This window comes from Branchiostoma lanceolatum, chromosome 8 (assembly GCF_035083965.1).
Source record: "Branchiostoma lanceolatum isolate klBraLanc5 chromosome 8, klBraLanc5.hap2, whole genome shotgun sequence".
NCBI classification, from domain to species: Eukaryota; Metazoa; Chordata; class Leptocardii; order Amphioxiformes; family Branchiostomatidae; genus Branchiostoma; species Branchiostoma lanceolatum.
In genome coordinates this window covers 7,020,473-7,048,295 of record NC_089729.1, presented here as the reverse complement: position 1 = coordinate 7,048,295, position 27,823 = coordinate 7,020,473, and the positions used below count along the sequence as shown (strand labels likewise).

The 27,823-nt window shown below is 40.0% G+C and overlaps 2 protein-coding genes across 8 annotated transcripts in view; both read right to left on the bottom strand.

Annotated features, from left to right (window-relative positions):
• Window positions 1-27,823, bottom strand: part of LOC136440869 (caskin-2-like) — a 74,906-nt gene that overhangs the window by 46,331 nt on the left and 752 nt on the right. For all 7 annotated transcript variants that reach the window (XM_066437014.1, XM_066437018.1, XM_066437015.1 and 4 more), the window contains exons 2-3: window positions 4,876-4,927; window positions 959-1,056 (exon numbers count right to left, since the gene is read on the bottom strand). In XM_066437014.1, the coding sequence (XP_066293111.1) occupies window positions 959-1,056; window positions 4,876-4,927 (150 nt within the window). The remainder of the gene's footprint in view (window positions 1-958; window positions 1,057-4,875; window positions 4,928-27,823) is intronic.
• LOC136440888 (tigger transposable element-derived protein 6-like) lies at window positions 10,431-13,292 on the bottom strand. Its single transcript, XM_066437043.1, has one exon. It carries the CDS (start codon window positions 12,680-12,682, stop codon window positions 11,738-11,740), a length of 945 nt encoding a protein of 314 aa, XP_066293140.1. The 5' UTR covers window positions 12,683-13,292; the 3' UTR covers window positions 10,431-11,737.

The window sequence follows — 27,823 nt, the reverse complement described above, 5'->3', positions numbered from 1 at the left end:
ACGTCTGTTTTGTGACGTTTGAGCTGTACTGTCATGCAGGATGGGGATGGATATGCAATAATAAACTTTCTATTATGCAATTGTTTACATGTCAACAGTCTGGAAAGTGTATTGGAGTTCCTACAGGATGGGCTCTTCCTCCACACTACCTGCTTTGGTAACATTCAGACTATAGGGTGAGGCGAGTATTTAACTATACAGGGCTCAAAATTGCACACCCAAAATTGGAGCTGTGCACCTTTACTTTTTTTACTGTGGGTGCACTGGTGCATGTAGAGCTAGATATTTTCATACGCTATACTATAGAGTATGTTATTTTATGTGGTGCACCCAAAACTCTTTGCTGTGAACCTAATAGCTGCAAAACCCTGTAACCAAACTTGGCATGAAAAGGCTCCATCAGCAGGGAAAATGTCACTAGTCAACAAACAGATCTAGGACTTTAACAACAGGCCATTTGGGGAGTTAGATTCTCAATTCCCAACTGCCAATTCACATTCACAGACAGTGATAGAACCTTCTGCACAATTATCTCAAGACCTTGGCTGTCTGTCCAGCAGGTCTGGAGCAGAATGACCTTGGCTGCTTAACAAGGAGGTAATAACTCATGTGGCTGGCCTTCTCACACTAACAAGGCAGCAAGGTAGCATCTGTGCATCTTCTCTGTTAATGTTGTCACTTCAGAATAACAGGTAGAATTGCCTCTTTCCTTTCTCTGCATACAATATTGTAACTTAGTATGCATAGAAGTATAATCCTCATCATCATCATCATTATCGGTCCTCCTCTTACGAGGTGCAGCAAGTGAAGTTTGTTCTCCAGAACTTCTTGTCATTAGTATAAATTATACTATATATAATCCTAGCATCTGATTAATACTTTGTTGGCATTTACAACTGAAACATATAGATTAATGACAAGTTTTAAAGATATGTTATTTTACATACAACATACATACCCTTATTATCCTTGATGTCTACCATTGCCTGCGCTTCGACCAGTAGTCTCAGGATTTCAGAGTTGCCGTTGAGAGCCACATGGTGCAGAGCTGAAAACCTACACAGGGCAAAAAGTCACAAGATACACACAGTTCAATACATGAATATGAACATACAGAAGTGAATAAAGATGACAGCTGCAGTCTTCAACTAAGTGATAAATTCTATATCATCTTTACTACTTTCCTCATTGTGGTCACATTTACACATTTCTTTAGCCTGAGTACCAGCCTCCATAGCGGTCACTACGGAGGCTGGTACTCAGGCTAACATCACTTAGAATCAAGGCATTGAACCAATGGCCTTGGCTGTTGCAGCTAAGAGTAAGAGCAAGTTATTTGCAGGTCATCAGTAATCCTTTAGACTTCAGGGTTTAACGTTTACTCCTTAATGTGGCTGGGCATCTTGAACTTGCCCTTGAACCACCATGTGAGTCAAGGTTTCTACAACTGTTTCCTGCCTCCCAGGGAGTAACCTTTAAACTGAAGTAACTCACTAAATATAGTATGTAACAGTAGGGTACTTTCTGTACATTGTCTGAACATGCTCTCTTTTCTTGCACACTGCAGGGAAATGTTTTTCAAGCACTACAACACAAGATAACAACTAGAATGGCAACATTTTCGGGAAAATGCAGGATATTCCCCTCCCATTACCATGAAGTCTCTGCATAAATTATGCAAAGGAGGTCGGCATTAGCATAATTTATATACAGGTGTGTTCACCTCTCCTAAAGGTACCTACATCTGAAATATGACAATCGTAGCCTTTACGGTGAGGGATATGCATAAAGTATGCAAACGAGGCCCTCATTAGCATAATTTATGGCCAGGTTTTATGACCCTTCCTAATGGTACCTACATCTCAAATATGACATCCGTAGCTTTCACGGTAAGGGAAATACAAGTTTATGCCTAAATTATGCAAATGAGGTCCACATTACCATAATTTATGGCCAGGTGTAGTCGCCTTTCCTAAAGGTACCTACAACTCAAATATGACATCCATAGCTTTTACGGTAAGGAAAATTCAAGTTTATGGATAAATTATGCAAATGAGGTCCTCATTAGCATAATTTATGGCCAGGTTTCCTGACCTTTCCTAAAGGTACCTACATCTCATATATGACATCCGTAGCTTTTACGGTAAGGAATATACAAGTTTATGCATTAATTATGCAAATGAGGTCCGCATTAGCATAATTTTTGGACAGGTGTGTTCACCTTTCTAAAGGTACCTACATCTCAAATATGACATCTGCAGCTTTTCCGGTAAGGGAAATACAAGTTTATGCATAAATTATGCAAATTAGGTCCTCATTAGCATAATCTATGTCCAGGTGCATTCACCTTTCCTAAAGGTACCTACATCTTAAAGATGACATCCGCAGCTTTTACGGTAAGGGAAATATAAGTTTATGCATAAATTATGCAAATGAGGTCCTCATTAGCATAATTCATGGCCAGGTGTGTTCACCTTTCCTGAAGGTACCTACATCTCAAATATGACATCTGCAGCTTTTACGGTAACGTAAGTACACGTTTCTGCATAAATTATGCAAATGAGGTCCTCATTACCATAATTTATGTCCAGGTGCATTCACCTTTCCTAAAGGTACCTACATTTCAAAGATGACATCCACAGCTTTTATGGTAAGGGAAATACAAGTTTATGCATAGATTATGCAAATAAGGTACTCATTAGCATAATTTATTGTCAGGTGTATTCACCTTTCCTACAGGTACCTACATCTCTAATATAACATCCGTACATTGTAACATAAGGTACATATAACTTTCTGCAATACCATTAGTAGAGCTACCACCGCGCATCTACTTGGTTTTTGGCAGAAGAAGAAGAAGAAAGAAGAAGAAGAAGAAGAAGAAGAAGAAGAAGAACAGGCAAGCAAAAACAATATATCCCCCTTCCCACTGGAAGGGGAATATAATTAGACTCAAACTAGGTTGTTTGTACTCATTAACATTTCACCTTGACTTACTGGTCATGTTTCCATACATAAAAATAGGAACACTAATCAACCAAACAACTGACAATCCAACTTAGATATGCAGTTAAATCAGTTCAAACGCTTTTCATTCAACTTTTATGTGTTTGAATGGGTGGTATCAACTGTGCACTACAGTAGATGTGGCTGTCAACACAGTAGATGAACATCAAAGCAAAAGAACACTCCAATCACTGACATGAATGTAGGATGCTGGTGCTATGTACAGTACTTTTATATCGCTGTAAGCAAATAACCAGGGCTCAGGAATCCATGTGAGGTATGGTGGTGCTTTAAATTTTAATTCGGCATGTGCTGGTCAGCTGTACCCTGTCAATGGGAGATTTTCTGGACCAACAGACATGAAAGGGCAGGGATAAAGGGGAGGGCAGGCACACTCACTCATGGCCCCATTCCTCTCCCTGGGGTACCCCCTCCCATCTGTTCTATGGTAGGGCACTTTCACTTTTGTCAAAGTAGGGCAGGAATGTCCACTTCCACTAGCTTTCACACTTGTCTTCCTCTTCAGTATGAGGCAGCTGTTTAAACTCTGATTCCTAGAAAATGTTCAACCCCTGCCAACGTCTGCAGCAGTGTTTGTTCTTCTTTGTTTGTGACCAGGACAGCTCTAGAGATTAAAAGAATGGTGTTTCATAATCTGTTGTTTGTAGATGCATACAAGCCTGGGCCTAAGTAGATTTCCAGCCTCCTAGCAACTCCCTTTGAAACTGCAGCTTAAAATTCAGATGCTACAAGTACAACCATGAAACAAAAACATTTCCTCTTGTTTTCCTAGCTGACCACAGGAGAACATTCCTTTCCCCCTTAAAAACAACAGCTACCTACAGTTTCAATTATCAACATCTATACCCAGGATACTTCACTTCTTGTGGTCAAAGGTGTTTCACTTCTGCTTCCAACTTCCTTAGACCTACCACTGACAGGGTGGGACCAGACTGTCTGCTTTCTGGTCTGGTGGAGAGAATCAATTTTGTACCTGACAAAGACTGTCTATCTGTGGTTTCCCCTGTTGTCAAGTAGGGGGCCCTGTTCCAGGAGAAGGAACCCTTCTCAAGATCTGTTACCAACTTCATCAAGAAAGTAGTTGTACAGTATGAAAAATTCTGTAAGAAAATATCAAAATCCATTACCATTGCTCTTCAATTTTTTTAATCTTCTACATTTAGTTATTTTCAATGTTATCCACCCTGTGCAGTCTATTCAATCTTAAATCACATTTCATGATCTATTCCGTAATTTACTTCAAAACCGTCCTTACAAAGAGACCAAATAAATGATAAATTTCAGCAGAGTCAGCCAAAATTGCAGCAGGTTCTACAGTTAATTTGATCCTTGATATCAAATCTACCTGCTCTTGGAACAATCTCCTGTCAGTGGCAGGAACAGTCATGTAAATTAACGACCATATTGCCTCCTACTCCTGTAATTCAGCCTCCATGGCAGCAAAACAATACAAAATTTATAGCTCTACCCTAGTGGAGGGCATGTAATACAGGCTTAAACACAGGACAAATGTTCCAGAAAGGTCCATGGACTCTGCATGAATGGTACAGTGGCAGAGAGTGTGAAATCTAATTTGACAAGTGTTGTTCTGGTTGGGGTTGGCAATTATCAGTTGGTTGATGCAGAAAGATTTGAAACACCTGCTATCACTTGGTGGGAACAACGGAATAGATGGGATTTTTTTCAGGTTTCACTGTTTCAGTGTTTGGCTTGGTTAGTTGGTGCAGAGATCTGGAATACTTATTACCTTCGCTGAGAAGCTTACGTTTCTTTTATAATCTGTACCATTGATTATCAGTGTCAGTATTGAAGTATAATGAAACCTTGCAGGTGCAAGAGTTCTCTTACCCATCCTGGTCTTGGAAGTTCAGATTTATCCTCTTGGAAGATCCCAGTAGTTCTGAAAAACAGTAAGAAAACATCATCAGCAAAGCTGCCAAGTGTGACAATTGCCCGACATTCATTCAAGTTTGCCTGAAAATGTACCCCTCTGCCAGGTAGCTTCATAATGTGATTCTCCAGACAAGTTGGGCTCCTGTAAGTGATCACCTGTCACAGTGTGGAAACCAGTATGTCAATCAATGTCATCTAGACTGTCTACACTAATGTTTCAAGCTGACAACAGTCATGCTCTGCTGAAATTTAAGTACCCCTTGCATCTCATCCACTCCACAGAATGACACATGGAAACAAAACAAATGGAAGCAAGGAAAGTTTCCAATTCTTGCTACATCAAGGGAATTGATTCTTGGGACTGGTACTATACAATATTGATAACAAAGAAAGATGACATCTTCTAAATCTCCTTCCAAACCACCTGTACATCACTAACAATGCAGACTTCATGGCACATGTAGTTTTCATTTACCTTCCCAACTGTCCCGCTTTTTCTTACTTTTTAAGTTTTAGCTGACTTCAGCAGAAAGATTAATTTTTCATGTCCACAAATTTACGCAAGAAGCGAAAAACAAGCTGGTCGTTTGACTTGTGTATCCATCATGTGTTCAATTCTGTCTGTTTTCCATAAATCATTGATATGACTAATCATGTGTGGGCCATCATTTATTTCATTTAAGAAAATATCAAAATCCATTACCACTGCTCTACAATTTTTTAATCTTCTACATTTAGTTATTTTCAATGTTATCCACCCTGTGCAGTCTATTCAATCTTAATTCACATTTCATGATGATTTCTACCTTTTTTTCCCAGATCCTTAATATACCTTGGTAACTTCTTTCGTCTTTCTTGTTGTCCTCCGGCTTAAATCCTGATCCACTTAGATCGACCAGACTAATATACAGTCTTGTCGACTGGCTTCAAGTTCAAGTTCAAGTTCACATGCAAATCTACTTGACACTTCTAGGGTCAATCAATGTTCAGCCTATGACAAAAATCAAGTTCATCCATAGGAAAGTTAGGTCATTACAAATGGCATGGTCATGCTCCTTTATCAGTTTGAAATGCAACCGTCCATTGCTTGTAGCTATAGCCTGCAGGACTGTAGGACTGTAAGACCTTAGCAAGGTCACTTGTCAAAACCACATGTCATTGCTTCTTTTCAACCAGTAACACTTCATGACAGTAATCAATAGACTTGCTACCCCAGGGACCAGCGGCTAATTGCTGCGATCAATTACCCAATGGGGACACAGGTGACTCTATCTATCACTGCAGTTCACCTGTTTTTCACCTATAATATAGATTATGTTTGCATAACACTTTACTTATCATCTAGATCAAGGCTATGTGGAGTATGTAACCCTGTCCTTGAGTGATCAACAAACAGGTGTTGTGTACATTCCACTTACAACTCCATTGTTTCAGAGGTAAACACAGGTATCAGTTGACCTTTTCAGTGGATTTTTTATGGTGATCAATCTTACCCCCGGTAATAACAATACATGTTTATACCATTGGTATACACTATACCCCATTTAAGGATAGGCTTGAGGATATGACCTCATTGATTTTGTCTCATATAGTTTCTAGAGTGGTATAGGTGACTTGCTATGTAACTTGGAATCTTACAGCCAGCCCTTTACTTCAAGTAGGTATGCAAGGACCTGCTCTAAGAGACTCCTTTCCAAACTAATGAATTGACAGATTCCTATGAATGAATTAATAAACGGGGGAGGGGGGCAGCCTGGTCCAGCCCACAACCTCACAGGGTCAGCCCAGTCAGTCCCAGCTGCTGACCTGGTTACTACCTGGACCATACAGGGCCTTACCTGGGCTCTCTGACCCTGCTAATCAGACAAATCAATACACTTCAGTGGCCTGCTGAGGAATGTACTTCTTACACATGTACAGGCGGTTGCGTGGGGATTCCAACTGAGTATCCTTTCTGGTAATGCATAAAGTCTACATCAACCATCCAAAATTCCAATGTTTTGGGAATATCTTTGCCTGACATGACTCATTTCTATATTTTCTGATGTCCAATCCTGTACATGTATGATATAAATATCAAATATTGATTATGATGGCAGAGTTTTCTGTCACATTTTCCAGACATTCACACCCAGACAGACACACTTCATATATTCTTTCCTACACGTAGCTATTTCACCCCATTTGTTACCATATCATGATCAATATTTCCACCATCTCTAGTGACAGGAAAAGATTGAACCAATTCATAACCATAAAACGCTCTCGTGCCCAGGCACCATGATTGTCTCCCCTCCTCCAAAATCCAGAGGCCATCGTCTAATTGGCCGCCTTGATCTCACACCCTGACATATTACTTCATCGGTGCAGGCATTTACGACTTTTACATCCCTGCTTAGACAAGTGAGGGTCTGCCATCTTTAAATTTTCATGAATTGCACTACTGAGAGCTTTACTGGTGATAAGCCATTGCTCCCCTGCAGTAGTTATGTCTAGCTGCTATATGCTTTATCGATGGGTGCACAATATTGGAAGATCTCTCTCTCTTTCTCTGTCTGCCTCTCTCTCTCCATTCTACAGAGTTTATTCTGGCAAATACTCTATGTATAGAAAACGGTCAAGAAATTATCATACAGATTTGCAGACATACAGACAAATACAGAGACACATACCAGGATATACAGTTTATAGAGGGACTTTACACAGTATCAGCAGCATACCATATCTCAAAGTCATTTTCAGCTAGCAAGATTTCAAACTGTCGAACAAATCGAACATAAACACAATGGTCAATTGGATCGTCTATTGACTCCAGTAGAAAAATGTAAGAGTTTGTATGATAGTGATTGGTGTTATATGCCTTCATGACTGATAGTAGATACTGTACATCATGTGCTAATATGTAGTCAAATGTATAGCTACTCCAAAGTAATCATCCATGTCTAACAGTGCAAATATATCATGAGTTATAAAGCTATTTCATAAGCCTATTTCATAGCAGTCCACCACTGGTGACAGCTAGCCTATAATAGTATTCATAGAGGCCTCCCTAGGTCAGACCTTGAATAAGAACTTCTATTATGGGTGACCGAGAGAGCACAAAGGTCAACAAACAAGGTCAATGTCATCCAGTAAATAATGGGATGTCTCTGGCTACCTTCAAGATAGGAACATAGGTCCATATAATATGTGTTTCTGTATACCGGTAGATAATGTATGTACCATTATATACCATATTATGTACCAATATACCATATGTACCATTGTACCAATCAATGTTTTCATTCTATGATACAAATAATACATAAAATAATTGCCACTTTTCGAAACAGGTATATTTTTCATTGGCCTTAATATTAGATTTTTCCTGTTGTATGTCTACCCATTACCCAATGGCTTCATCACCCAACTGCATAATTGGCAGCCTGACAGTGTAATAGGTATATTTAAATGTAAATGTGTGTTTATGTATGGGAAAGGGTGCCAAGATGTGGTCCAATTTCACACCACGATAAACAACAGGAATGCCACCTAATACACAATTAGACAGTATGTCATGTAATTATAATATCAATAGGTAATGACACAGTTGTGTAAAACTGCAACCATGCAAAAAAAGAAACAGAACTGAACCTTCCCTGTTATCCAAACATTCAGTGAGTATTAGATAATCCTGTAAAATATCCTGAACATTTTTGGAGACATTGGAAACCAAAACTGGGCTGCCAGGTCAATCAGGAAGGGTCTTCTTTCTTTTTGCTGTACCTCATAGCTTTTAAACCTCCTTGCTCATAGTTAGAATTTGTTTCAAAAGAACCAAGCTGTACAAAGCACACAAATGCAGTGTAATCATTTTCTACCCAATTGGCCGAGAAAATCCTGTCAGTTACCCTAAAAGCAATATGCCCTCCATCGGATGATCCCGAAGCAGTATAAAGCCTATTACAGCGATGCTGGAAGCTGATTGCCACACTAATGGTAGGCTTGACCTTGGAATTATAGCGCAATATTATATATGACCTTCATAGATACTATTACCAGAGACATAAGTAGTATGACACTTATTCTGTTAAATCTCATCTTGCGTGTGAAGAATTTGATTTCATTTTACAGCAATACAATTCAAGGGTACTGATTGGATGTTACACAGTATTCAAAAAGTATAACTACGGTATAAGTACCAGACTTTTACCTGCCATCTCCCGATGTATTTGATTCTTCTCTTATCTTAGATTGTTTTCTAAAATGTCCTGAATATTCTTTTTGGGACAGCTTTGAGTATGTTGCCTAGCACAAAATGAGATTTTAAAAAAAGTCATCAGTTTTAAGCACTATGATTTACCTGCTACTATAGACTAAAGACTTGTTCACTTCTGATCCATGTTTCTGTTTACGTTCCACGTTCCCTTTTATCGTTCCTCTTGACTGGAAGCCCTGCATCACAGCCACCGAAGTATCTCGCTCATTTCATAGGGCATGCTTTGAACAGAGCAGCACCCTATCATTACCCTGTGTGACATTTCCAAACGACCACTTGGAAAGTGTTTAGCTTGTAATTTCGCCCATTTTGTAAGGAAGGCCTATCATTATTTGGCGGCAAGAAAAATACGAGCCATTTATAGCATGAGCAAGGATGAACTAGTCAACCATCTGAATGGTCAACCACCCACTTTTACAGTTACAACTGATGCCTGAGCAAGAAGGATACAAAATTGATCTTAACACCTTGGACTGAAAGAAATCAATGTTAAATGTACAAGTCAAGTCAATACTTGATCCCAGATACATGCCCAGGCAACTACATGTATCAGATACATATGTATGTCTGTGTATGCCAATGGCCACTTGACTTTATCATTCATTTACTGGAAAACTGATACCACTGGAAAAACACATTATTGTCCCAGCCTCTCCCTGGCGAGAGATGACTTCCACACATCAGAATAATGCTGGGACCAGTATTTGTACAGGGAGACAAAAACAACATGCATCTCTTGTTTCCTGTGGTCCTGCCACAGAAATATGATGGTGTCTTCTCGACACTGGGCAATTTACCATTCTGAATACTGGCTATGACTTGAATCCAAAACATCACATATGAAGTAAGGGACAAGTAATACTGGTAGAAAAAAATTAATGTATTACATAGCACGTTATGAAAACATGTGCTTGCATGACAAACATGGGTTGGAGTTGGAAAATACATTCCCTCCAAATGAACCTATTAATGTAAGTTGTTTTGACAGAAAACACTGATGGCTGCCTTTGATCAGACAGTGATATAAATCTACCTGCTGGGTTTCCCTTTCTCCTGTCTGTCCCACATCCTTTGATGTCTGAACATAATACAGTAGAATCCGCTTATTTGCATAATTGATTTGTCAGCCGATTTTATGCATATACGCGGAGTAGTCGATTAACCCTAGGGGACCAAAACGAGCGGCACTAGGGGGGGGGGGGGCTGTCAAGTAGGAATGTACAGGGAGCCATTCAAAAACAAACACGCTGGGTCAAATGCACTCACTTTTATTTCCAACTACATTTTGAACATACATGTATCATATGTACAACAATAACATGTCTTTTTTATCTTTTCCAGGTGGAGTCCGTGGTTACAGCGAGAAGAAATAAACATTTTTTTCTAAATGAACCATTGTCTGTGTTGAAGTCGTCTACAAAAAACTTTCGACATGCTTCGCATTGACATTTAGAATAGAGTTACCCCAAGGTTATACACATTACACAATATTGAAATCATACGCATATCATCGGATTATTTACAGAATTTGAGTGCGAGGTACGGCAAACTTTGCGGAAAATTGGCAATTCTATTCTTCCGTTACGTGTCCGATCACAACAAACAAAATCATGGCGTCGCTATGACTTTTACAAAAATATCGCTTCTCTACCGGCCATATCTACAAAAAAACATAATGAGCGGAGCAAAATAACCTAACACATTGAATTCGTATACATTTTACCGTCTTCATCGCTATTTTAGAGTTGAAGATGTCCGCATATTTACAGGAAATTCGGTTCGTGAAAACGTAAATTTACAACATGTGATCGCAAACAAAGAACAAAATGGCGCCCAAGCTATCCCGTCAACCATTACGATATTGAGCGGCAAATTTGACTGTGTTTTTTCCTTTCTAGCAGTTCAACTCTCCAATGTGAATAATGCGTAGCATGATAACCAGTCCAATTTCACTCACTTGCCAGTTGGTTTGAAGAAGTGGTGAATAGTTTTCTGCTTTCTGGCAACGAGAAGGTCGCGCTGCACCTCTCCCTCGATGTGTGTGAGCTGGCTGTAACATCGGTGATCGCTGAGTTGCATCCAGGAGCGAATGGTGTCGAAGGCATTCTGGATCTCGACTGAGGTTGGCGCAGGGCGGTCGTTCTCAGAGTCATCGTCGAAGTCGCTCGTCTCGGTGGCTGGGGCGATGCCTCTTGTCTCCATGACCTCATCGCAGATCTCGCGGTCTGATGCATCGCCGGTGGTTTCCAGTCCGGCATCGATGTCAACGAATTCTTCGAAGGCTTCGGCCGCGATACCCTCGGGAGGCGGGACTGGGGTGTCGGCTTCCATCTCCGCAGTGACGCCTCCCGAGGATACGCTGAACCCACACTTCCTGAAGCAGTTCTTGATTGTGACGGGGCTGACATCTTGCCACGCATCCCTGGCCATGTAAATGGCGTCGAGCACGGTGGTCTTCTTGGCCAACTGGGGGGCGGACAAGTTGTCGTTGGCATCGTTATCGATGATCTGCAGCACTCTTCTCAGCATCTTCTTACGGTAGTGTGCCTTGAAACAGGGTCATATTCCCTGGTCAAGGGGTTGGATGATAGAGGTGGTGTTGGAGGGGAGATAGAGGACTCGAATGTTCTCCAGTTGAACGTCTTTTGGGTGGGCGGTGCAGTTGTCCAAGACAAGAAGAATCTTCTTCTGTCGCCGCCCCATGTCGCGATCAACCTTCTTCACCCATTCAGTGAAGATCTCTCCGGTCATCCATGCTCTCTTGTTGGCGTACCAGGGAAGCGGGACGTGGTTACACCTGAAACACCGCGGGTTCTTGCTGTGTCCGATGACAAGAGGAGTGAGTTTATCGGTCCCCGTCATGTTGCATGTGAACAGGATGCTTATCCTGTCCATAGCCTTCTTACCACCTGCAACATTTTCTCCTTTCGCTGCCAGGGTGCCGTTGGGTAGTGCACGGTAGAACAGACCTGTCTCGTCGCAGTTGTAGATCAGCTCGGGGTCGTACTCTCGCAGGATGCCCGGCAGCACGTCCCTTGTCCAGTCCTCTGCAGAGCTCACATCAGCGTCCCGCTTCTCCCCGTGTGCTCTTTTGAAGACGATGTTATGCCTGTCCTTCCATCGACTCAGCCACCCTTCTGTCGGCTTAAAGTCCGAATCGCCGAGGCTCTCTGCGAGGTCTTTGGCCTTTTCCAGTAGGATCGGGCCTGACACAGGCGCTCCCATCGCCCTTGCGTTGACGAACCAGCGGTGGAGTGCATCCTCGACTGCGCCGTCTTTCCCTTCTCTCTTTCTCTTGCGGTTGGGGTTGAGATTCGCCTCCCACTGCTGCATGATCGTTGCCTTGTTCTTGTAGGCCCGGGAAACCTGCGACTGGGAGCAGCCAAACTTCTTGGCAACTTCCGCTTGCGACATCTTGGGCACACCATTCAGCATCTGGATGACCTTTACCTTGTCCCCCAAGGTTAAGTCATTTCTCTTCTTCTCCGGCGTGTTGATTGGCATCGTGATAACGGACGTGGCGCACTCGTAAATGAACTCAAAGAACTGAGACAGAAGACATCCAGAGACCCGTTTTTATTCAGTACAGCATGTTGTCTAACAATAAGGAGTCGGCATAGACGTTAACGAACAAAAGACATTAAAGCACTGCGTCCGACAATCACGGGCCGCCGTGCGTCCCTTTGTGGGGCCGACGTAAGGTCGAACCGCCGGCACATCGGCACTCAACGTGATTTTCAATCGATACCGCATTTCTTTGTGACGTCGACCAGAAACAGACAACTTCGTTAATTTTGTTCCCTTACATCACCGCGTGTTTCTTTGTGGTGCCGACATCAGGCGGCGGCAGCGCCCGTATATCGGCACTCCGCGCGATTTTCAATGGCAACTGCATTTTTCTGTGACCATTCTTTGACGATCTCGAAAATTATGACAATTTGATGCCTTTATTTTCGAGTCAGCATGCGATGTCCGGGGACGTATTTGATGCAAATGTCCGAATTATGCGAAAATGGCTAATGCAATTATGCCATTGCATTTATAATGGAGTGAATAGGAAATGGTTTGGGTTTTCAGAATTTTATGCAAATCCCCGAAATATGCAATTGACCGTAATGCAAATAGCTGGATTCTACTGTACTATCAATGGAACTGTGGGATTTCTGATTCCAGCCAGGTAAGAAAATAAAAGCACACCTGGTCTATTGTTTTGTGTTCTACAGGTACAGACTGATATGTGAATGGCAGTCATGGTCAGACATGCTGGTACAACAAGTAACGGTTGTAATCAACGATGAAGGAATGAGGGGAAATGTTAGAACAAGAATTGTTTTATAGAAAATAAAGAACTCGAGAAATCAAAAATAAAGGAAAAATCTTTTTACCCAGTCGCTTCTACAACAACAAATGGTGATTTGTTTTCTTGAAGTCTTACTTGGAAATGTCCTTCCGAAAAGGACAGGTTTTCAAACATTTAACCCATGACCTTGACAAGTAAATGACAACTGAAACTTTTAATTCCCAACTGCTTCACAGATGGACATAACACAAGTTCTCAACCACTTAGAACTGTCCCCATGGAGAGAAGGACCCACTGAAAGGTAGGTTAATGGCACCTTGTACTCTCAAGTTGTCCTCTGAGCTGATGGCTAATGGACAGTTCACCAGGAGGATCTTAAATTGCTCTTACTACCATGCCATTATCCAGTTAAGTCATCCCTTGTAAAATATCAGTGTAAGATTTTACTAGAGGGACTTTACACTGAGGTAGTATGAGCTTTTAGTGTCTTGACACCGCTCTCATGAGATGTCAGAGTTTGTTTTTTTACAGTACACAGTGCTCAGCATTCCATTAAACGTTTGACACACAAGATGCATTTGGTTTTTGTAATAACATTATTTTTTCCTATATCAAAAGAGGGAAAAAAACATGCTCAAGCTACTTAAATAAAGCCTATGTAGCGCTATCCTCTTTCTCTGTGATGCTGTACAAGTGTTAAATTGATAAACTCATTTCACTATGAAGATGAACCATAAATATTTCATGATAGTCCATAACGTCTGAAGGCTATTATGAGTGATTATTATCCCTTCAAGTGTCACCTCTACCTACACATTACCATACCTGGAGGGTATTCAGTTTTATAGGGGTGGAAACCTGTGATTACCTCTCTACATAATTTACCACCAAAGCTGATTACCTGGCTAGTTTAAAGCTGTTCAATACAATTATAACCAGCAACCTTAATTATTTTCTAATCCTTTTCTCAGACACTTCCCACTGTAGCAGCCTGTGTGCATCTTAACAAGCTGTAATTTGCCGACGGATGATAGGAGGGCTGGGAATATCTAAAACCAGTTATTAGAGTCTAATTTCTCAATCTTGTCACCTAAGGTGATACAATAAATGCAGTCTTTTCCATCACTTATAGAGAAGCTCACCTCAAGCCAATACATTTATGGTTTAAATTACGAAGTTGAAAAGACTGACTCTTTATTACTGTCCTGACATGGAAATTTCAACAACAATAAAAAGTGTCAACAAAAAAAATCTTGAAGAAATGCTGCAGAGATAGATCTAAAGAAGGAAATTATTGTAATGAATAAATAAATAAATACAGACATTGCAGGAAAAATCATATCTAAAGTTTTCCTTCTGATGCATTCTGGGTAGACATTTCAAGTTCAGGCAACATCTAGTGTTATATTGTGACTTTCAACATTCAGTATAGCAATTCAGAGTGTATTCTAGGGCATTGGCATAAATAAAAGGGCATTTGAAGAGGGCCAGCTAATAAGCTACAACCTATAGGCTACCATGTCCACATATCTTGGCAGAGGTCCCGAATTGCAGATGGGAATTGGAGAGTCATAGATCACAATTTACCTTGCACTTTTCACAAGGACAATTTCTGGGAACACCCCAGAGACCTTTACGCCATACTTTATCAGAAGGGTGCAGATGTCCGAGGCAAAATCTGCATTTTTATGGGTTGTAGACTTTTTGGTGTAACGTTCAACCATTGTGGTTGATGATGAATTACACTTTTTGTTTTCTTATGCACAGAAATGTCAAAGACCAGAAGAATAATGTAGAAAGTAGACAATATCGCTGGTGTGAAAGTTAATCTGTGCTGTTCAGACCTAACATTTGGTGTGAACTGTTCTTTGTTGTATTGGATAACAATTCAAAGTTCTCAACAATAGAAAATATTGTGATAGTGGCAGCGGATAATGACTGTCCAGACACAGTTATGAGAGCAGAGTTTACGGTCAGTTAGGATGTTCTTCCAGTTTAGACCGCCCCTTATCTGTCTCTTCTTCATCCCACTGACACAGTTAAATTTCCACCATGCCAACCTTTCTCCAGGAAGAACACTACTTACCAGGGACATGCTACAAAATGCATGGTTATACCACTCCTGGGGACTTTGATCAAGCTGGACCATATTTTAGAAGTCAGAGAAGGTCATGAAGGTGACAGAAGGCAGTGCCCTGTTGACCCTGTTGCTTGACTACCAGAGGAAAATTGTCTGCTATGTTGGCTGAGGGAGATGGCTTTACTGCATGTAAAAGCCAGACAAACACTTATACTTACACAACATTTTTCATCCCATATACAGCTGACCAATCTACCGTGACAAACTTCAAGCAAACTAAAATAGAGAAAGGGTCGAGTTGTTCTGACATTTGATTTGGCTTCACCATTGTATATAGGAAAAGCCCAGCCGTTGTTCAATACGACTGTGTATTGAACATCCCTTCTTGGCATTAGCACAATATTCCTGCTGGCTGTTACAGGTCCCTTGGGGAATATAGCAGCAGATGAAGAAAAGATATTGCACAGAACAAGGTCTTGATCATGTGATTACCAAAGTTATGGGTGACGGCCACTATTGATTATGTCCAATGTAATATTGAACAACCTGCTGTGGTTGGTGACGAGGCTGCGGTGAAACAAAGGTAGAAGTAGGGAAGTAAATTGCATCTATAACAAGATGGAGGTCTGAGGAAAAATCATAATATGCACTAGAAGTAGAATGACAGAAAACACATTGGTACAATCTATCAACTTGGGAAAATTGTCATTGAAGTGAGTGAAGTGTATAAAATGTTATCAATATCAACAGCAACAACACATGAACACTGCACCTGCTCTATATATCATTAGGGCTGGTCCAAAAATTCCTCAGAGGAAAGATGGAAAATTCTTAGCCCTCTACCCTCCCACTGGTAAGATTCCTTTGTAGATGGAACCATGGAAAATATTCCTTTATAATAATAATATACATGTCACAATCAAGAGTTTTCTTGGCCTTTAACCTCCCACCGGAAAAATACAGCTTTCCTCAGCTTTTGAAGTTACTGTACTACGCACAGTAGGGTAACATGTAGATAAAAGGACCAAAATAGACCAACACAGTAAGACCAGACAGTTGTTTACATCCATTTAGCAGGTCACGTGTCTCAGGAATTCAGCAACATCACACCATAACAACCATGCACCTCTTACAGAAGCAGCATCAAGCTCGCATACAGCTACACATTATCAAAGAACCTGGAACCTGGCAGTTGAATTTTGATATCATTTGGGAATAAATTTTGCTTCTGATCATGTGTTTTCATACAACTGCAACTTGACCATGGCCTTCACCTGCATACCAGAGGCTCATATCCAACTAAAAACAATCTAAACATTTGTAGATATCTCCAAACATATATACCATTTGCAAAAAGTATACTCTCAAACATACATGTACAAGTATGCAATAATGTGTATGTATGTACACATGCATGTAAGCCAAAATTGGCATCTATTGCATTACTTTACAGTGCAACATCTACTTAATATATCTAAAATAGTACATTTGCAATTTATCTTTTTAGCTTTTCTGATTTTATTTCTGAGCAAATTACACATTGTTCTTTAGGGGTTGACAGCCTTGGTGTTGTGACTGGTACACATCTGCTCCAGCAAGGGTCAAGGGATGCAGGAATGTGGCGGGCGATGTGAGGTGGCCGGAGGAATGTCCAGCTGAGCACACTCCACTCTGGACAACTGCCCCCCTCCCCATTAAAAACCACCACACTACTGGTCACTTTACATTTAAAAAAAACACAATATCAGTAAACACAATATCAGTACTACATATGCTCACTGCGCAGTGCTAACAAAATGTTTAAAGTTAAATATTGCTATAACCATCTATGCTAGGGCAAAAATACAGATACCACATTGACAATGTAGGTTTACTGAAGTAAGGATTAATCTTTCAGACTTGATTGTACATCCATGATCCAGTAAGAAGTTAAAATGTACAGTACAGTAAAATGAGTGTCTTTGAATTCATAGTGACCAGAATTTTCCACTTCTTCTTGCCAGTTCGACCTTGCTACTGGGCACAGTTTGCTTGTTGTCCTTTGCTTCTCTTAGTCTTATTCAAGCACTGAGGTTTTCTGTTCTTTGTATGTTGTGAAAAGTCTAAAGAAGAAGCCCGACAAAGCAGGCTACAGACGTCACTGAGGGACAAGTGCTTTGAACCCTTGAGATTGAATTACGGGATAAAATGGTTACACTCACATTGATGTTGCAACTTATTTGTTTGTGCTTAAAGTCACCACAAAGACTACAGGGCATGGACTGTAACATTGTAAGCCAGGCCATTGGGGAATATGTTTGTTGTAGTTTACATAATGCTGTAGGCATCTCAGGTGGCAGTAACTGCTGTATCATTGTTACCTGTACATCCCCAGGTGAGGAAGTACAAATAAGCTATTACCAACACCTGTGTGCACTCTGCTGCAAATAACAAAAAAACTGCAGATTTCACACATTTCACACCTGAGTGGAGACAGACAAAACAGTAGATCTGTTACTCCATACTTATGGAAAACTTATTCTTTGCGCTCACCCTGAAATAGAATAGGGCATGCATATTGTGTTTGTCACAACACATTTCAACTCAAAGAAGGTAGCTCAGTACTAGCTGTTTTTTTTATAACAACGGAGAAACCCCTAACAATATCTGCATACACATAATAACAAATAGATCAAAAGCAACTCTGCATTCTAAGCCTCAAATTGTCCCTACTGAAGTGATAAGATTTTCCCTGTCATGCTAAAGAGATAACAATTGACCTGTAATAGCCATGAAATCTACAGAACAAAAAGGTTGTGTAAGTGGGACAGTGGCTTAACATATCAACACTTCAAACAGGGATTAGTGTTTTCAAACTGGCCAGTACAAGTGCTGTGGTAGTTTGTGCAATGTATGTGTCTAAGGACACATGTTATGATACAAACTGCGAACCACACATCTTTTACTTCTCATGCTCATATCTTACATGTACTTCGTTGCTGGGTAATTAGGACAATAGGATTAATTAACTCCCTCCCATGTACACCTTTGTGCTACTTTTTGAAGCACAGCATCGACCTGCATTTGAGAAAAAGGACAATACTTCTTCAAGTTCTTGTCATATTATCTAACAGCAGTATTCTACAACATTAAACTAATACATAAGGACATTTGCAGCACATATCACAAACTGCAGACAAGGAAATCTATGAAAATATGGTTTCTGTATCAGTTGGAAAGGAAGCACATGTTTTACATATAACCTGAGCTGGTGTGAACTCTCTAACCCATAGGAAATGGGCAAATCAGCCCCCTGCACATCAACACCAACGTGTGAAGCCACAACAGTCAACAGTCAACCACACAAGTGTTTGGCAGGCTAATTCACACTTCTGTGTCTAATGATCTGTCAACACGGCAGGATTAATTATCTTGCTAATTGAGTGGCCTTCATGTTTTCATGAAGAAGGCAATAATAGTTTTACAAGTAGACTGCTGTACTGCTGTAAGACTGCAACTCCTATTTAAATCAGTATATGCCCAACAGAGACTGAAAATCTACAAGAAAACATATTATAAGTAGACATCTCTCATTCCATCATAGATGGTCTGTTAGTCTATTGCCATTCAAATGGAAAAATTAGACACATTTGGAGCTTTTTAAACTAGAACTAATTTTAAACATCATTTCTTATCTTGTTCTCCAAATGAAGCAGATAAATCTACAAGCAACAACTGTTTAAAGACTTATTGAATTTCAGTCTGTAGATACAGGAGACAACATGAAAGGGTACAAGTGTATTTCTATAAGGTTTTCATTAGTCCATGATTAGACCGGCCCTTTCTCCAGTGAACTTGGCGAGGATAACACAAGTACAAGGTCACCAAAGCAGGAAGCCTGAGGGTCCAGGATTGCCACTTCAAGCCAGGATTTCCTGTTAATAAGGATGCAGTGTTGAAAGAGATCCAATCGGCCCTGCACAGAAAAGGGCCCTTCAGCTTTCTCACAACACCAACAAGGGAACCCCAGAAATCAGATACCTCCCACACTTTTAAGGACCCATCCGTTGGGATTATGCCTTTGTTCGCTAAGTGCTTGACAATGAAAAGGTTGGAATACCAACAAGAAAATTTGACTTTGATCTGGTCCTAAGGCATTATATTAAAAGAAACTTAAAGCTGTGGTTGGGATGGGTCACTGGCGAAAAGGCTTTGGCTATGCCAGACTGGAACAAGTTAACACTCCATTTGGTACATGTAGGTGCTTAAAAAAAACAACTATGACATGTACATGTACATGTGTAAATCTAGCAACTGTTTCAAACAAAATTGGAGGCTTTCATTCAAATTAACAAAGTCAAGCTAACCAGTATACATTTGGACATATTGGTATACAAATCAGGAAAAATGTGTATTAATACAAAATTAAAGCATTTTCACAGCAACTGAAGGCTTTCTTTTCCATTTAAAAGACTGCAGGACGGACCTATCAGCTTCTCTGGACCAGAGCAGTTTTGACAAATGGCTTGCAGTGTGTGACCTAGCCACAGTGTCCCATTTCTGTCAGGTGAACCACAGGTCAGGTTTAGACAGCCTGACTCTCTGAGATCACCCAGACAGCACAGACACTACATGTGTCAGATACCACACAAATTACTCCTGCAAGACCTGGCTATTGATATCACTTTTGTATGACAGTGCAGCAATGCTCTGATTCACATGTGGTCAAGCTATTAGGCCTGTGAAGCAAAAATGACATATGGTGCCAGTTTCATCCAAAAATTGTTTCACTCACTCTCCATGGAGCAAAAAACATCCTAGATTTGAAATGAAAGTCTTCATTCGTCAGTTTTCATCATTTCATTAACAACATTTGCATGATAAAATGCCTAAAGCCTAACAATTTTATGACAGCCTGATTCGTTTCCCCCTGGCAAATTAAGTAATTTACAGGAGGAATACCCCAATGGACGAGTGTCTCGTATCAAAATGCTAATTCTTTATTTCCATCCCGCCTCCACTAGTGCAATAAATTCCCTTCTGTTACAATTCTCATGTCATATTCAACACTGACAGTCATTTTGTGAGAAAAAATATGACATTCAAAATCAACTTTGTTAATGTACAGTTCCTACAGGAAACATCTCTTCCTACAGTGGTTTGACATAGCTTCCTATTTGGTTCAATCTCTTCCCAACAGAATGTCAGGAGCTTCTGTTTCTAATAACCCATCTGTCTGGTTTCTGTCTGGTGGCACACTTGTAGACACTTCAGTGGCTGATGACTGGAGACAGGACACAATGATATTTGGCCCTTTGGTTCTAAAATGATATCTATATCCTAATCTTCTCTGAAAGGCTTTTCCGGCATGTGGTTTTGAGCAAAAACATTACATTTATCAACGTCTCCATGAGCAGAGAGATAGAACATAATGCCTTCAAGTTGAAGTTCAAGATTCAATCATCCTTGTAGTGTTCCTTGAAGACAAATTTTTTTGTCCTTGAAATCTGACAATACAACAAAGGGTTCGTATCTAGATGCGCTATTACCAACATGCATGCAAAAATATGCATTACACACAGGTGTGGGAGCCTCATGGGTTGTTAGCCACACAGCATGGGGGATCATTATTCATACAGCTACACTGACACTTGTGAATACAGGTTTCCATTTACCATTTTCGCATTACACAAGTCACAAATTCTGCATGTCTATCCCATAGCACCATGCATGTATGTGAACCCAGAGGCCAAGACTACAGACCTTGCATATCAAATGGAATATGATATATTCCAGGTCTTTAGTAATAGTAGTCCTTCACACCTTGTGTTCCATGTAATCATGAAAGAAGAGTTTCAGTTTCATCCGTTGTTTTTGAAGATCAGCTTCTGATCTTTTCTGTGTCTTCTTCTTGGTTCTTTCATCGCTTTAGCAAATCTTGCCGCAGCTGGGGCCCCAAACATGTTGTGACAGTTCTAACCGCTCTCTTCTCTGTCAGTTACAGCCATACTTTCTAATACTGGCTAAAACCTCTCACAGGACATCACATTGTGTAGTATGATATTTTCACTGTGTCGACACCCTAAACTATGGCCAACTAGAGGTTTACATTTCAACACAATACTTATCATGGTATCAATTACAGATTCCAGTACGATATCTTTATCATATAACTCTAGAAAATTCTATATCCATGATTCCATACTATATCTCTCCATGACAAAGGTTATTTCTCTTCATAAGTTACAATTCACTCCCTTTGCAAATAGATGAAAGATGAGCGAGTAAAAAAGATAGCAAGTTGCAATCTATAACCTCTGATTATCGAAATATATGAGCATTGAGCAAAGACACAGTCATCTCTCAGTGCTACTGACAAGCACACTGTTCCCAAAGGCCTGTTGCCTTATAGATATGCATTACAACATTAGTATTATATATTGAGTGGTTATATGGGGGAGGTCATTTCCTAGGCAACGTTGGTGTTATTTATAGGCCCATAACTGTCTCACATATTGCAATGTTATTTGGGTACTGGAGTGCTGATATATGGAGTGACCCTCAAATGACCCTGAACTGGCGAAGTTGCAGAGAGTACATTAGCAAGAACAGATATCCAATAGAGAATAAAGCCTGCAAAATGTCTGCATTGGTGATTATGTTTTACCCTAAAGAGAAGGTAATCTTGGCAGCTGTTATAAAATCACATTCAGACATTGCTAACAGTGACACTTATTCTACAGAGCCAAGACAACTAGTAGAACTACATCCAGGGACACACACCAAGGTAAGGCCTGCGGGCAATATCTCATTATGATATCATTGCATTTGATGATCATAAATTTTTTTTTTTTATTCTGTCATATTTATCCAGGGTGGCCCTGCTCAGTGGTTACCACTGCTTTTCAGAGGGGCCCTGCCATACATAAAATAACTGATAATACAAACAGAAATATCAACATATAGAAATAATAACAATAAAGATCATAATGAAAACAATGAAGGTAATGGTAACAATAGTAAATAAATGATAACAATCATAGTACAAATCATAATACAAATCATAATACAAGTCAAATCATAATCAAATCCGTTCCATGTCATTGAGGGGTCAGAGGTCATGCCAGTCCTTGCCAAGTGTTACATTTGTTTTTAAAGACAAATGTAACATTTGTTTTAAAAGTGTTACATTTGTTTTTAAAGAAATGGTCTTAACCTACTTTCAGTAAATATTTGGCCTTCATATCAAATGAAATCCGTGTTTTTTTAATGGTCAGAATGATTATTCAGGAATATATATTGGTATGCCAGTGTATTTCCCTAATGTAATGTCATAAAAAATGTCAATTCAACACATGATAAAGGTTGTACAGGTATTTGTATTCAGTAGACTAAATCAGCAGCAATGATTTGTGGCCAAAAAAAGAAACTGGAAAACAAACACTTCTCACAGAAATGCACACATCTTCCATTCCTTTTAAGGTGACAAATCTTTCTCTAGTTTTAGTGACCGGAAATTTCTGAAATGAAATCGTGCTCTATCCCCACTTGGTCTTTTTCAAACAACTCAATCCTAGTGTCCGATTCCATAATGTAAATACACTTTGCTTAAACCGTTTCAAAGGATTCTCAAATGATGCAGGTTGTATAGCTGATTACCATCATACAGCTACTAGGCAAAGGAAAGAAAAGGAACCACAACAACCAAACTCATTTTGAGTACACACAAACTTGACCCAGTAAACAGTTTGGTGCCAAACGTAGTCAACCACAACCATACCAAGAATGCTACCGAATAAGTACCACAGTGGTATGCACGGGGCATTCCATTCAAAACATGGTGCCAGCTATGGTGAACCTCACAGTAAAGAGACATTATAAGCTTAACATTGGCCACTGGCTCTGTGCGATAGGTTAGAGGGTGACGTTTAGGGCTTGCTGCCTTAGAGTCAGTGCACAATGGCTGATGTCATAACATAGCATTATCGTATTTACAAAGAGCTCCACATCCTGGCAGCTCACCTTTCTTCTCACCTCCCAGGTGTGATTTACCGTTTGAAGTCGTTCACCTACTGTATCCGTGTAAAGTCCCGGCTTTACCCAAAGTATGCATTATGTAAAGCCGGCACACAACATTTTTTTCACAAAAAAAACAGACATTTTCTGTGACCATGCATTTCAAGTGCATTTAGAGATGCAGAGTTTGTTGCTGACAGGCAGACTTAAATCCCTGCAAGTCAGCTTTAAATATATAAACAGGCCATAATATTAAGAGTGATATTCATATTCTTGTGCATTCTTTACTTTTCAAACTTCTGCTCAGCAACATCTATACAAATCTTAGTTTGGAATTTCCAATGTTTATCTAGCCTGTTTTTATATGGATCTATAAGATCAAAAATTCCTCTGGAGTTTTATGTTGCAGTTTTCATCGATCTAGTTGCACAATGTCAAGTGTTACTTTTCACTAACAGAGTGTCCTTGCTGCATCAACACCTTTTCTGTAGTTTTGTCACGAATTTTGCAGACAGATGCAAGTTGTCATTTCTCCACATCTGCACCTCATTGATAAGACCCTCCCCCACACATTCTTCCATAGGAAAGGGCAGGACCTGGCATGTAAAAACATGTCAACTATATCACATGAACTTCACCCAGATGGAAATTATTAAGCCTTTAGCATCATCCAGTTTGCTAGCACTGCAACACTTGCATCATGGCAACTATAGTCATTCAAACATTTTTAATTTTATCCCAAAGTGACAGAAGAGATGGGGCAATGAAAACACATATTTTCCTCACAAAATTTCTAAACATCTGGGTCCAGTGGGTGTAATGTACATGTACATGTACAGGTACAACCTCCCCTTTCCTTTCATTTTTTTACAAATATATGTATTGACTGTACATAATTGTCTTATTCGCAGTATCTTAAGAGTCTGTACACATAAAATTTACCTGTTAGTAGTGTTACTGTGTTAGTGTTACCTTGGCTTGGGTGTTGTTTATATCAACATTTAGATTTCAAAAATACAGTCTTGGCACGGAGGGGAGCAGCCTTGCTCATAACATCTGGGACTGGTTGATAAAATAAAGTAAGGACTGTCTTGGCATAATTAGGGCATTGCCAACCATGTCCCATTAGCCTACCAATCAAAAATAGCCCTTAACTAGGCTAAAGTCGGTTTAAGATACAAATCTATTGTTCTAATTAAGTTGCTGATAAATAAGATATGACGTGTGCCAACTGATGCAGTGGGCCCTGCCCTTATTCTGTCAGAAACTGGTCACAAGTCTTCCCCAACTATTCATGTCAACTTCCATTTGGTCAGGAAGATGCCAGCTTCTGATTAAACAAATCTAAAACTTCCTCTGAGAAGAGATAAGGCAGCCCTGGGGACTGGACTGTGCTAAATGTTACAAGGTACTAAAGAGCCAAAGGCAAATTGAGTATTCAAAACTATACCTGTATACATATGCAGTTGAAATTCAATGATCTGTGAGTGTGAGTGAGTGAGTGAGTGAGTGAGTGAGTGAGTGAGTGAGTGAGTGAGTGAGCGAGTTCAAGTGAGTGAGAGAATAGTGAGTGAGAGAATAGTGAGTGATTAATACACTGAAATTTTTATTCCACAGCAGATCACAAAGAAACTAAGACACAAAATAATCCAGGCTTCCCTGTCTGCTTTTAATACTCAAAGAGCATTATCCAAAATCCTCTGAGCGATCTGATTATACTTGAACTTCTGTTTCCCTACCACAAATACATGAGGACTGAGTGAGTAACAGGCTCAGATTAGATCTCACAGGTCCAGCCCAACCATGTCTGAGTCATCCTCCTACAGTTGGTGCTGACATTTGGTCTTGTCTACTCTACCACACCCAACTTAAAATCAAGTCCAGATTGTCCACAGTACTGTGGAGACAACACTGTCCTTGCAGTCTCTCTCCACAGGTATTGTGTCAACATACCAAGTTCCTGAAGCAGGTATGCCATCATTCTCATGGCACTTGTTTCTCAGATACACCAACATACCACACTGTGTTTTCTTCCTTCCCTTTCCTCTAATTGGTGGACCATACATACATACAAGTTTGTATGCAGGAGGCGCTGGTCAGCCTGGCGCTGGTCTGGACTGACCTGAAGGATTCACACCATTTGGACCAAGGAAAGGTAAACAATCTGGGGACTTTATCCCCACTGGGACATTCTGGACTGTGGACAGTACAGGTCAGCCTGGTGAGCACTACTACATAAGTACATTTGAAAAGTCAACGACCTGGGTCACATTTTACCTCAATTTGAGCACCTGACATTACAACACTGAAAAAAGAAACAACATCATACTTGAGAATTGTTACCACTCCAATATCCCTTCCAATCAATGTTTAGTAATGTTCAAATAGAAATAATTTCCATATACAAGTTCTAGATAAGCGTACTAGAAATTCAAATGTCCTCATTACCAGTGGTTGTTACCACAAGACAATGAGCAAGTCATGCATGTTCACCTTGAAGTAAATACTGTATCTTACAGTTCTTACTCTATGTCAGCAGCAAACAAAATAGATCTATATTGACTGCTAAAGCTGATTCCCTACAAGAGGAAATGTGTCATAATAAATGACACAGAAGTGACCCATTTCTCAAGAGATATATAAATACAACTAACAGCATACTTCAATCATTTGACATAACTTCCTGTCTTTACACAAAATTGCAAAGTACTACCGGTAACCTTCAGAAGTTTTAAATATTGACCTAGTTGCAGCACCACGTTTTCAATATGCCACTAGACCCAATCATGAATATTGTTCTGCTATGCTCATGCATATCATCATAGGAAATTGAGTTAATTTCATGCTGCACCCCTAGTCCTCCAACCTTTACGAAATTGTCCAGCAAATCAATCACATTATAATAAAGTGTGAATTCCTGACATGATGTAGCCTAGTGAAATTGAAGTATTGTATTACACCCTTCATAGTACCTGGGGAGGATAACAATGGGCCTTTTCTACAGTTTACCTGTCTCTGCCCCAGGCCAGGGGTCCTTACTCCATAGCAATGCAAAATCCAATCATTTCACACCTATTTATCATGTTCCTCTTTGACAGAAAGACTGCTGCAGGCTATCCACCATTCTGCTTTCCCCTAAATCCCTGATTTTAAATCTCCCATTTGAGACTCATTTGTTTCTCTTGTATTGACAAAACAAGTACATAATGTTTGTCAATTGGTGCTTTGAATCAATTCTGCCGTTACTGATAGTCCGTACGTCTGGGACATTTGCACGATGCACCTATGTTCCTATTTAAACCTCCTTGACTGTACCTTATCGCCCATAGAATCACAAATGGGGCCTAGAAATACTAGAATTGAGAGGAAAGTGTTCATTTTTTCCTTCTTTTTCTTTTATTTGTGAAATCTGCAAGCTTGGTAAAATGTAAACTGGCTGAACACAAGCATATCCAGTTGCTTGAGTAACTGCTATTTCGCATAGCTGAACACAGTTTCTGCTATCAGCCAGAAACTCTAGTATCTACTACTACGGTACTACAAGCACAACACGCTCACAGACTCACAGTCAATGATGATCATGCCAAAAAAATCAGTTCCCAGAACCCAAATCAAACAAACTACTAGTGTGTGGTAATAATAGTAATACCAGTGCACCTCAAAAAAGGGTGTATACTATAGACTGCATACATGTCATTATCATGGGCAATTGTCCTCTGTTTATGAATAGATCTATTAGATGATGGTGAACTATTTCCAGCAAGGTAATGATAAGTCTGCCATGGGTTGCTGGTGCGTGTACTTCAGACATTTGCGAAGCATACTGTATGTCTGTTGTCAGTCAATGGTGGATGTGTGCTGATGTTTTAAAATGAATATATGCATATCAAAAGGTGTCATGAATTTGTAAAAGTCAAAAACAAATCAACGGTACTGCTTATTTCTGTAACCTCTTTTAGTAAGGTTGAAAAGATTATGAATCTGGAAAACTAGGCATGTGAAAAATCTAAGTACGTTGATAAAATCTTTTCTATAACCAAATTGTACTATTGGAAAGGTGCTTTTCCTCACGTGTAGATTTCTGACATAACTGTGCCAGTGTAAACTATTGTTTACGTGAGGAGCAGGCTTACTGAAATATTCTCAGGTCACCAGATATAAACTACACCAGCCTGTGTGGAAAAACGATTACTTTACACCATAAACAGGGTGTCAGGGAAGGCCGTGGCGTGTGAAGTTTTACAGTTTTCATAAAGATTCAGGGGAAAGG

What these genes read in the sequence shown, in the direction of transcription:
- LOC136440888 (XM_066437043.1), bottom strand. Translation starts at nt 12,682, where the DNA reads ATGCCAATCAACACGCCGGAGAAGAAGAGAAATGACTTAACCTTGGGG.